Source organism: Ascidia mentula, chromosome 5, assembly GCF_947561715.1.
Source record: "Ascidia mentula chromosome 5, kaAscMent1.1, whole genome shotgun sequence".
In the NCBI taxonomy this organism is placed as follows: Eukaryota; Metazoa; Chordata; class Ascidiacea; order Phlebobranchia; family Ascidiidae; genus Ascidia; species Ascidia mentula.
In genome coordinates, this window is record NC_138570.1 from 13,634,147 (window position 1) to 13,646,910 (window position 12,764).

General features: G+C 36.3%; 2 protein-coding genes across 2 annotated transcripts; one reads left to right on the plus strand and one right to left on the minus strand.

Annotated features, from left to right (window-relative positions):
• The first annotated feature begins 760 nt into the window (after window positions 1-760).
• LOC145903923 (tRNA N6-adenosine threonylcarbamoyltransferase, mitochondrial-like) lies at window positions 761-4,686 on the plus strand. The gene is made up of 11 exons (XM_082992113.1): window positions 761-842; window positions 1,238-1,412; window positions 1,592-1,691; window positions 2,080-2,174; window positions 2,655-2,788; window positions 3,056-3,206; window positions 3,396-3,499; window positions 3,575-3,702; window positions 4,163-4,293; window positions 4,353-4,424; window positions 4,548-4,686. The coding sequence occupies exons 1-11, from the start codon at window positions 812-814 to the stop codon at window positions 4,615-4,617; spliced, it is 1,191 nt and encodes a 396-aa protein (XP_082848239.1). The 5' UTR covers window positions 761-811; the 3' UTR covers window positions 4,618-4,686.
• On the minus strand, window positions 4,063-9,914 carry LOC145903922 (uncharacterized). Its single transcript, XM_082992112.1, has 14 exons — window positions 9,724-9,914; window positions 9,274-9,545; window positions 8,868-9,045; window positions 8,650-8,747; window positions 8,249-8,350; window positions 7,969-8,153; window positions 7,734-7,825; window positions 7,497-7,627; window positions 7,014-7,220; window positions 6,634-6,723; window positions 5,976-6,039; window positions 5,757-5,899; window positions 5,035-5,226; window positions 4,063-4,791 (listed from the first exon to the last, which is right to left on the minus strand). Exons 1-14 carry the CDS (start codon window positions 9,785-9,787, stop codon window positions 4,639-4,641), a joined length of 1,971 nt encoding a protein of 656 aa, XP_082848238.1. The 5' UTR covers window positions 9,788-9,914; the 3' UTR covers window positions 4,063-4,638.
• Between the last annotated feature and the right edge of the window lie 2,850 nt (window positions 9,915-12,764).

The window sequence follows — 12,764 nt, forward strand, 5'->3', positions numbered from 1 at the left end:
AATTTTCTGAACCACGGTATATATTTTTTGTATATATTTTAAGCGCAGGATCATCTTGCTAACGAGTTTGAAACATCAAAAAGAAATTAAAAAAGCAATAAAGCATATGTACGTCTGAGCGAAACAGATTGGGTTTGCATAAAGATCATGTAGCTTTTCTTCAGTAAAACTATTGTTTGTTGTTTGAAACGAGTTTAAGCTTTGGGATATATGCTACCACAATATATGTGATTTGTTTAACAGCAATCAACATTCCGTCGCAACAATTGGTTTTTGCGATTATCGTTTCTTTGCATTAATGTGGCTGCTGATATTCAACATACACATCAAATGTTAAGTCTATTATCGCTAAAAGATTCCTTGGAACCCCAAATAGCGGGTAAATTGTCACTTCCGGAGAAAAAATTATCATCGCTAAGATCGTAAAATGTATTAAAAAAAATTGTTGGCATAAAGTTGCTCAGGCTTTAATGGATGAGGAGGTAACCCTGTTATTATAGTCTACTATAAGTTGATTTGGTCAAAAAACAAAACAATACACGGTTGAGTAAGCAGACATTTCAACCGTATCGTAAACAACAACACGTGCTTTTGGGATCCGAAACACTGAATCCGTTTGTGCAGAAAGGCCTAATTTGCGGAAGAACAAATGCATTAACATACTTTACAAAGAAGGGTCGGTTTATCTGCGCAATTAAATCAACGTTTACTAAGAAAAATTTCTATGGATTTGAATTGTTTGTTTCAGCTATTTTTTTGTTATTATCATAGAAAAAAGACTGACAAAAATAATGCTTACCAAGTTGTGTGGATGCATTTTGCAAAGCAAGTGCTATTTGCAGGTATGAGGGTTTGTATTCTACACCTTTTTTAAAGCACATGATTCTTGTGTTTGTAGAATTGTAGTAGTGTGGTCATTTCGACATCATCTAACACCAAATCATGTTATTTTGTGTGATTGACTACTACAATAATTAACCATATTAAGGGCGGAAAATGGGCATTCACCGATAAAACCTTTTGAGGTTATCGAACCTATGTGAAGGTGATTCCCTTGCAGACAATTGCACTCTGCTAGGATTATATGAGTGTATAATGGTTATTTTGTGGCACTCGGCTTTTATTTTGACTGCGTTAGACCATGTTGATGTCAAATTGTTTAGCCCCTGCACACATTTTTGTAATTTTATAAAAAAAATAATTGTTCGTTCCTCAGCCATGTAATCAATGTTTACAGAAAAATCTCGATCAGTTCTTAATTTCCAATATGGTGTGCAGATGCAGAGAGGCTCTATTTCCCAACTTGTCTTGGGTATTGAATGTACTTTTGATGACACTGGTGCTGCAGTGGTAAACCAAGATGGAAAAGTATTGGGTGAGGCATTAAGCTCACAGAACAAGGAACATGTGAAGTAAGCGTTTCTAGGTTTATAATCATGTAAATTTCATTGTTCTGATTTATATTATAGCCTACTTATACAATGCACCCTGACAATAATTCTTGTAAAACACACAATTTATAATAATGTTATAAACACTATATGGCTTTAGTACAAATACAAGGAATGATAAAATAGTTACTATATTTTAGAAATAGAGGTGTTGACCCAAGAATTGCACAAAAAGTTCATATGAGGGTTTTGCCAACAATTGTGGAAGAGGCGATGAAAAGGGCACAAGTTTCTTTTGAGGTTTGCATTTGTGATTTTACTTTTTGTCCAATGGTTTGTTTATTCTGAAAATAAAGTGACGGGTCAATATTGCACAAAACATTAACATGCTGATTGATATTGTACTCTTTTACTGCATGTTGACTGTTATAATTTTTTTACTGATACATGACCTCACCACCTATGTGAGTCTTATCTATGATCTGTGGCATCAGCTAGGTCAGCTCAATATAACAGTTTCAATCAATAAAGCTATTATTACACTGATGATGGCATAACATTTGCTGAAATATCTGAAATAAATGTTAAAGTTGTCTGCAACATGGGTCACTTACTTTGTTCTTATAATTATGGGTAAATCTGTTGTTAGTTTTCTCAAGTTCGTTTATTGTATCTTACTTTATTGCAGGATCTTGATGCCATTGCCACAGCAACAAAACCTGGCAATCCATTTTGCTTAAGAGTTGGTTTGGAGTATTCCAAAGAAATTGTGGCTGAAACTGGGTATGTATTGTTAACTTGACTGTTTCAAGCATGTATCACTTTATTGTAAATATGGTTATGTTAACCTTCATAGTAGGGATGTAAACTACAATAAATTTGTGGTGTATTAAGTCCTACTGTTTTATTACTTGGCCAAAGAAATGCTAATTAGTTTTATTAAGGCAATAACATATGTCTTGCAACAGGTTAATAAAATAAACTTTTGTCCATCAGGTCATTAATAAATATTGTATACATTTACCAGAAAGAAATTAATAACATACTTTTAAATATAAAAACTACGAACTTATTGCACTTCTTCAAAATATAATGTACAGGTTGGATTCTGCAGTAACGTTCATGTAAAAATTGCTGGTGGTTATTTATATCACTAAAACATGCCAATAAGCTGTCGTAAAATTAGAAAGGTAAAATATTAAACACTTTGAATTATGTCAAGTTTAATGTAATTTTGTAAAGATGCAAAAGTACCATTACCAGGTTACCATTTATACCAGTGCATCACATGGAGGCCCACCTGTTAACTGCACGTTTAGACAACGATATTTCGTTTCCTTTCCTGACATTACTGGCGAGTGGTGGACATTGTATAATTTGCTTATCTAAAAGTCTAGGTAAGATTATAAACAGTGGTGTGCAAATATAAGAACACCTTATCGTTTGGAAATATTGCATCAAGAATTGTGAAATGCAATGTATTGTTTGATGCTAATAGATATTATACTTCAAAAAAGTAGCATATTATTGCAATGTGTGTATTATAAATGGGTTGTACAGACGTTGTTTGTAGTTTATTTGTTATCATGAAAAAAACATGTTTTAGAAACCCTATTGTTGCGGGGTTATTTTGTTGGCACACCTTATGGTAAAAATATATTAAGGCCAACATCTCATCCTTGGTGAAGCTATAGATGAACCACCAGGAGCTGTGTTTCATAAAGTAGCTCGAGAAATGAGACTAGCTGAAGCACTTGGTCAATCTCGCCTAGAATGTGGCTCAGATGTAGAAAAACTTGCATTATTGGGAGATAGGTACTTTGCAACTTTTAAACATATAGTGGGACTAAAATCAATAAGTTAAAACAAACTGAGTTATATATTGTTTTGATGCATTTCATGTTTTCGAAATGCATTTTGCGCAAATCAAAACTGTGGGGATCCAATTGACTTTTAGGCATTGTTAAGTATGTAGAATTTAGACTATCGATCTTTTACACACAGACACAAGGTACACTTGACAGAACCAATGCGACACATTAGAAGTTGTGATATGTCATTTAGTGGAATTCAAACAAAGACTTTGGAACTCATACAAAAGAGTTCTGGTAATGATATGAAGGAGGTTTTAAAACATCAAGTTTCTTGATTACAGGAGTTCATACACTTGATCTTTTCAATAGAAAAAGACTATGCTGATATTGCAGCTTCATTTCAACACAATGTATTTGCTCAAATAATAACGAAACTTCACCGTGGAATTGTTTATTGTCAAAATGAGGATTTGCTTCCACAGGATCAACCAACTATGGTATGGATGCATATTGTTTATTTCTAGTACATTATGTCAACTAGAAGACTCTGCCAGGCAAACAATTATTTTGTATTTTTGGTCTTGTATGAAAATTAAATCCAAAAACAACTTGCTTTTCTAACTGTTTTGCTTGTTAGCCAAACACAATTGCTGGGGTTTGTGACTTATTAAGAGGCATAACATTCTTCAAAAGAAAAAAAATCGATTGCAGCTACATTGGACAGTACACAGATAGGTTTTGTTAACCATTTGAGAGACTTAATGTCCCGGGGCAGTGGTTCTCAACCAAGTGTCCGTATCAGCAACTCTGAACACTACACATTTTTCTTTCAATTGGAAACAAATGCAATTGGGAGCTTTCAGTGTATTCCTCAAAAGCAAAATTAAATAACAATTTGTGCAGAAAATAATGTAAACACACATTTTGTATGAAAAAAAACAAGGAAAACATTTTTAGGTTGCATCTGGTGGAGTTATTTGCAATGCCTATCTACGTAACATGCTGAAAAATGTTTGTGACCAAACTGGACTTCAGTTGATATGTCCACCCCGAAAATTGTGCACAGATAACGGCATTATGATTGCATGGTAATAACAATTCATCACTGTAAAATGCATTAGTTTATTACATATATATACTAAACCAGGGCTGGCATGGAGTATTGGAAGGCTGATGTTGGAATAAGCAGTGACCCAGATCATGAAAGATTTCACCCAAGGTAACTTTTTGTTGATTTAGGAAAGGGGTGTTGAAAAAATGTTTACAACTTTATTTTTACTTCGTTCTAATGTGTTTTAGGAATTACTGCAAAGCCTAACACTCATTACAAATGCATTTGTAGGGCACCGCTTGGAACACATATTGGCAAAGAAGTAGAAAGAAAACAGATACCAAATCTAGGCAAAATCTAAATTGAAGAAAACACAGGAAAATTACACTTCCCCTTGGTTGTCACCAACGTTGTAGTCAACCCAATCCAATGCTATGGGAGCAGAAAGCATCTCCTTTGTAATTTTGAATGATTCACAGAGTTGCAAGGAGATTGGTGCCAGATCTTTGCATAAGTCAGCTGCTACAGAAGTGAGCTGAAACAGAGAACTTGGTGTCAAATGGTGCCTTTTAACTAATTAAAGCTGTCTTTATGAAATCAAAATTTTTGCACACAAATAATACAAAATTAGTTACTTGCAGCAATGTTAGCAATAAATATTACTCTGTGTAGATATAATTCCTTATCTCTTTATTTTCAAAAAGGCAAAATGGTGTAGGTAATGCTATTTGGTTAAAATTGTCCCAAAATCATAACGAACAGTCCAATTATTTATTACCTGTTTGCCTTGTTGTGGCGTTAGGAGTTCATGTGCAATAAACCATCCCAAATCATGCTCGACTGCATCAGCCAAGTACAAGTGATGAATAAGTCGTAGTGTTGATTCAAGTGATTGATCAGTGTCTTTACTTGCAATGGCTTGTAACACTCGTTCACTCACTAATCGCTCACCAAACGACCGTGCAGACGACTGGTAAAAGTGGTTTATTAGTTGGTAACAAAAACAATATGTTGAGAATGGTATATGAATGAGTGGTTGTTGTTGGCTGGTACAGGACAGGTCTGGTAATGCTTAAGAGGATAAAACAGGATGTCCATCAAAGACATAGGAGCGAAATAGATGCGACCATATTTTTATGAATGTGCAGAAAAGAAGATTAGTGTCCGAGTTAACAACTAGTAGAATTTTTCTTTTAAAGTTTATAGTAAACTTACTGGATAAAGTTAAACTATGCAGGGGCTTGTGGTACTTCGTATAGCATTAAAGAAATTGACTAATTATCTGAGCAGTGGTCACAAATAAAACATGTTTCACTCAAGTTTTCAAACAGAAAAGCATGTGACTTCACAACCTTATGTGTTTTATTGAGTTTTCCTGTAACTGTTGAAGATTTTGAGCAATGCTATGCAATTATGTGGCCTCATGAGATGACAAGCCATAGAGGGAAACACAGCATGTTTTGTTGCTTTTTAACAAAAAAAAACTGCTGTTAATTCTACCTGCACAAGGTCACTCTCTTTTAACATCCACGTTTCAAAAAGTCCGGACTTTCCAGCCTCAACCAACTTATTCTGAAGTTGCTTGAATTTTAAGTTCTCTCGTGAAACCAGGAGATTGTGAAGAAATGTTGGGTCTGAAGGATCTGATTCATCAAAGACGCAAACAAAGTAAACTTTAAATTCCATGAAAATGAATTCTGGATTTAAACATTTATATACCTGAGACATCAGCTTTCATGGGTTCAACTTTCTTAAACATAGCAAGTCTCTCCTTGGCCACTTTCTGCAAGTTTATACAATTTACATGATGTAAGTGTGATTTGATTAATGATTCTCTTTTATCATAAGGTTTTCAGGCTTGGCAGCCCAGGCATTGCAGCCTAGCTGGATCGGCCACTTTTTCCTGGCAAGTCCGAGCAAGATTTGAAAAATCAAACCAAAATAAGTTCAAACCTCACGACCCTGGGCTAACCAAGCCCAACGCTCTACCAACTGAGCTACAGGAGCTCAGTGGTTTCACAGGGTATATTGTGGCCAAGGTACACTGGTGCGCAACTTGCCAGGCAACCTTCACAAAAAACGTAGGGGACGTCTACTACCATATCACGTAACACAGTAATATTACATGCAATGGCATGATAGGCAGGATCGCCCCACTGAGCAGGTCCTTGCTTGGCGATCACAGCTAATGTATCACTGTCATGAGGTTTTCTTGGCAATGCAGGACCTGCGCAGTGGGGCGCTCCTGCCTATCATGCCATTGCATGTAATATTACTGTGTTGCTTTTCTTTTATTATGGAAACCACAATGATGTGCTCTTATATATGCCATCCCTACTATATATATATATATATATATGATATGTATTAAGTGTACCTGCATCAGCACACTGTTGTCACCTTCAGCTGTCATGGCCGCATGTGCAAGACCCATGAAGACACCAAATCTGTTGCATGACAAATAACCCTGAGAAAAACATCCTTGTTTATATTCAAATTAATACACTGGTAAAAAAAATTTTCAACGGAGTTTGATAATAGAATAAAAATAAATATATGTTAAAGCCTATTTTTGGAGTATTTTAAGATTTAATTATCAATATATTGATAGTATGATTGACATATTTATATTAAAAGTTGCAGTGCTATTGGAAAAGCATGTTATACGAACTGCATCCTGTGCATGGAGTAAAAATATTCCTGGAAGCCTTAGCAACAAATCACCATTTAACACTTTCTCCAGCTAGGTATTTTTACCTGCCCTCCACAACGTTCACGAGCGATTGAAGCAACATCGCACAAGTTCCATGAGACGAGAGGTTTGATAACACAACACAATGTTACAACCTCAGCATGTTGCGATCCATCTTCTGGTTGAAAAGCCCACCGGTCTTTTACATAATCCAAACCAATATTAAGTGCAACTGTTCTTGCTAAGAGAGGAAGTAATGCTCTCTGCTGCAACTGCAAACATTGGTTGATGATCAATGTAACTTCCTGTAAGTTAACTAAGCCACTGAGTGACAACAAATTTAAACAATCTCCTCAGTCAACAACAATGAGAGCCAATGTATGTGGCATTTTAAAAGTACATTTTATGTTACAGTACTAATTTGGTTTGCAGGTTTTTAACATTGTTGAACTATTACTTACAGCAGTATGGGAATAAAGATCATGTAAGGACATTATAATAAGACATTTTCATTACAATGTTTGGCATATACTACATTATATATATACCTGGTAAGACAAAATAGCCATGTCTGATTTGCCTTGCATACCCACTGTAAGTCTAGTTGCAGCATACTTCAAAGCGATGGTCAAACTTGCCTTTGTACCACCCATACACATTGAAGCAATGCAAATTCGACCTGACAAACATTAGACAAACACTAATAAAAAAGGGAATTTTTTTAATGCTAAACAAAGGCTTACAAGTTTTTTTTAAATAAAACCAGTTATGCATACATATCATACCTGAAAGGAGTTGGTCTGCAACAGTTAGAAACCTTGCTCTGTTTGATTTGATTGAAGTTGTAAAAGTTCCATCAGCGGCTACATCAGAATATCTGAAAATAAGCATACAAATGTTTGTTGTAATGCTAAAAAATGCAACATATCACATGCTAATTTACTGCAAATCACTTTCCATAACACACCCAGCTACCTTGTAACTGACTATCATGCTAACATGTGTAAAAAATAAACTCACCTGTTTAAAAGATTCTCTCTTGGAACTCTGACATTGTCAAAAAACAACTTTGCATTATCGACACCATTGAGTCCCATCTTATGACCCATATCCTCAACTCGCACATTATCCATTACCTTAAGATCGTTGTCACGAATACGCACCATAAAACCATGGATTCCATGATTTTCATTTCCAACCATTAACTGTGAAAGACAACTACAGTTTAAGTACATGTCAATAAAAATACAAAGTTGGGATACTTCCATGCTATTAATAGTTTGCTTGTCAACCAACATACTTGTGCAAAAACAATGACATGCTTGGCATGAACAGCACCATTTGTTATCCAATATTTTTGCGACAAAGTTGTTGGGGAGTTAATGATGAACTCTTGTGTGTCCTAAAATAAACAACCAAATAATTTTTAACTTACCGCTGAGAAATAAAATTTGGTTATTATTTGCCAAACCATCTTGTATACAAAGCAAGCTAATTGTTACTTTTTTAAGTATAAACATAATGTGACTGTATAATAAGCAAGACCTTATAGGTCAAAACAGTAGCCATCTGTATGCAGCTTACCCAATTAATAATGTAACTAATAACACAACTACACATCAACAGCAGCATTTTTACAGATTTATTTTTTATTTGTTTTTAATCAATTATTAAGGTCCAATTATGCATAAGTTTGTAAACCTTGTCATAAATTGCAGTTGTTTCCATTTCCACTGCATTATTACCATACCCCAGTTCAGTTAGACCAAAACATCCAACATCATCCAGTGTGTCAATGCCTGAATTGTTATATTTCTATAGTAAGCTAGTATAGTCAACTTTATAGTTACAAAGTTGAAAACGTTTTTTTGACAATGAAAAGAAATGGTTTTGTTACACAACAAACAATAATTACTTACCTTTAAGAAGTTTGTCATGATGTCTTTCTGTTCCAAGTTTAAGAACAGTTCCACCAAACAGGTTAAATTGAACAGTCATTTTTGTTGCCATTGCAGGGTCAATCATGGATGCTAATTCGTGTGCAGCGAATATACGCAGTGGGTTATTTCTGAAGTCGAGAACTGAAATAAATCCACCCTACACAGCAAAATCATGGGTCAAACTTTTGAAGTAATACTATCTATTATCTCAGAGAAACAGGTTAGAGGAAAAGATAGTTGGTTTATATGGAGTTGCAAACTAATGGGTATCTTCAATGAAAAAAAGATTCATTCCCCAAGTGCTTTTAGATTAGAACAAACAAAGTATTGATTGAATCACAACTAAACAAGTTGTCAAGATTCACAAGGGCAATATTTTACCTACATCACAAATTCGTTTGAGCCTCTTCAAAGCCACATCTCTTTCCTCATCAAGAGGAATGTTGTACTTTGGGGTCATCACAGGGTCACTCACAAACTCACGAAACTTTGTTCTCATTTCATGATTGTCGTGATCAAGTAGTTTGCTCATAGCGTCAATGTTAAATGATGGTTTATTTGTATTCCATAATGACCTGATATTTTCTGGTGTTTGTGTATTGGAAATATTTGCATGTTGATGGCATGATGAAACATAATATGCAGCCACTCTTTGTACTGAAAAACACAAGCTGTTACAAGTGGTAGACAAATCGGGTTTAGTGTGGAAAACTATGTTCTAGCAATGTAGGAAAACCCAAAATATCACAACTAAGTAGAGATGATGTCATGACACCGAATTTCGCCAACAATAACGCAACTGACCTTTGGAATTCAAAGCTACTTAAGGTCTTACCGTTGCAACGCAATGATGGCCTTGACAGCTTCCATAAATTCAAAACAGAATGGCTTCGATGCATAGTTGGAAAACACGTATTTGGCCGCTGCACAACAATAACGGTAACAATACGATTCAAGTCTTTGACTCAAGAGAGACGAAACTTCTTTACACTTTGCAGTTTAGACTTTAGACTCTTTAATGTTGTTTGACCTTTGAACTATCAAATCAAGCATGCAGGACCATGAAAGTATAAAATATAAAAAAAATGGTGCGAGGACTTGTTTTTGGAGATCACATGAAATTATGGGAATCCCTTAATTTCAAAAGCAAACAATAGTGTTCGTTGGCCCTTTTACTGTTCGTGGCCCCGGTGCGCCGCACCGGCGCTGCAACCCCCCTTCTCGTGCTGCCTACAGTACCAAACTGACGAAATTTAGGCGGGTGTTTGGCAGCATTAACCAAGCGCCCGACCCGTATACCAATAATAAAACCTGATCGGGTTTCGTGCCCAGGACACCCTGGGTTCAAATCCCGGTATGGTCAAAAAAACTGACGAAATTTCAAGCACAATCAACACACACGAAGTTATTTTTTAACATCCTGCAGAGTACCTCCTAATGAACTGGATATTTGTCATACGAGATAAACCAATTACATTTTTAACGTCATGCAGGAAAGTTCGCATTACTTTTATAAGCGCATTTAACTCGCATATCGGTCGTTACCTGCACGTTTTGACGACCGAAGATAAAATACAAGCATTTGTTCCATATGCTCCAATGATGGATTTGTGGATTACTTTTTGTTTGTTACTATCATTTTTGATTGTTAATGTAGAGGCTACGCAATTGTCACAAACGCTTTATTTTCTTACATATAACTTATTTTAAAATGTTTGAATGTTTTGCTGCTGTCAGCTTTTCTTAACTGAAGAGACCAAACTTAATATCACCGTCTCAATTCCCAACCACCAGAGAAAGAACATACGAACACATGCCATCATCATCGGGAAGAACGATCCTGACGAAGACTCAGTCAGAAGGAAACAATCTTAACGCCAACGGGGCATGTATACTGCAACAACATTTCCCTGAACTTATTCTCGAAACAACCCAAATGCAAACGGAATGGAGAAAGTAGACAGATTTAAAGTTTCCTGCAAAACTTCCACAGTCTTTCGGCTTCCGGGTCGACGACAGAACTTTTTATCGTACTTTTATATAAATATCTCGCTGTGTCATTGTTTCGCACCTACCCTAAATTAACAAACTGGCACTCGCTTACTTAGTAGAACAGTATAGCTGTTACTCGCTCGCTCTCTTTGACTCGTTGACTGACGCGCTTATTGTGGTCACTTTATTTCCTTCTGATAGAGTAACGTTTTTTTGCAAATAAAGTAAGTCTTCTCACGAGGCCAAATTGCTGGTAGATTATAGTAAAAAACACGCAAGAGAACATTTATGAAAACAGCAACTTCGAAACTTCGAAAACAACTTAAGTGGTATTTCGCAGATATCGTTTAATTTTTTGAAGAAGAATTTGCCACAGAAAACACTTTACCTGGTCAGTTGTGTGTGTCCTGATAAAGTGAAAGAAAAGAAAACGGTAAAAGAAATGTTACCTTCGCGACTGTATAAGAACCAAACCAAGTTCGCTGCGTCTATTCCGATATGGAGCTACCCGTGCAAAAAAAAAGAAAAAAAATTTGAAGCTGCCCGTTTGTAAAAAGTGTCATGGAGATAAATTTATGGCGATACCTGTTTTTGTGATGGACATATCGCACGTCGATTTTTGTACCTGATCAATTAAGTGCTTGTGCTGTCGGGGGCAGCAGCATAACGCAACACATTGCACTGGTATTTGCCGCACCATTCGGATTGTCATCCACGAAAACATTTTAAGATACGAATTAACTTTGACTGTGCGTGACAGAATAAAAGACTTCATTGCTACAAGAGCTTGATGTAGTAAATAGTTTAATTGGCCGTGTTTGAACGTTGCTGTATGAAGAGTAATGGTCAGACACTTATCTAAAACGCCTATGGTTCATCGCATGTTTGAACCCATTTTTATCTTTGCTTTGTCGCCTAGCTGTGCCAAATTATGCTTCCGAGGAACCGCCAAAATCCGCCGGACTTGGCAAGTTGGAGGATTGTACGAAATGACTTTTTTTGAATCAAAAGAAAGCGCTGATTTCCTTCGACTCTGACTAGTTACTCTGCGTCAGCATCACGACGAGTTTGACCACTGTCGAGCTGTATTGACTTCGTTACGCCAGCGCTTTTGTATCATTACAGGTGGCGTCACAGTGATGAAGGAACTTAAAATATGTATGTCGTGTCGCAAAAAGTTAGAATTCAACTGTTTTGCTGCTTCCCACACGGGAGGTTTATGGGAGATTTTTATGTTACATAAACTTATGTGTGAATCGCAAATGCCGCCCTGCCTGGGTAACGCGTTTCTTTTCCGGTGGTGTACTGAGATGAATTGGAGGGAGTTAAAACGAGAACGTAATGATATTTTCTGACAGGAATGAACAGCAAAAGGGAATTTCTTTATCCGCCTGTTTACGCGGACAAACTCTCTTAATTTAAGACTTGTTACCCGCAGAGATATGATTTAATGATCTCTGCACTGCTTTGGATAACCATTATACATTGCCAAACGCACCGCGAGCAAGAAGCCTATTTCATGCGGCATCGAGATTGCCCAATTAATCGTGTCGAGAGTTTGGAAATCGATTTAGACCATTACTAAAGGAGAGGCATCCACAACTACTGGATACATGCGTGGAAGAACTTGTAATTCAACGATTTGTAGCTGTTTGCTACAAGTTTTAGCTAAAAAGTACCTCGTTAGTGCAAACCGCCAAAACGCTCCAGAAAAAGTTCCCTGGAGGCCTATATAGCGATAACGCATCTAATCAGTGCCAGACTTCATCGTTGTTTGAAGAACCTTCCACAAGCGATTTAATGGGCAAAGGTGGGACTTTCCGTGTGTGCCAATGGAAAATTGATATTTGGCAGACACGCTGTATCGCTTTCGCAAACATATTC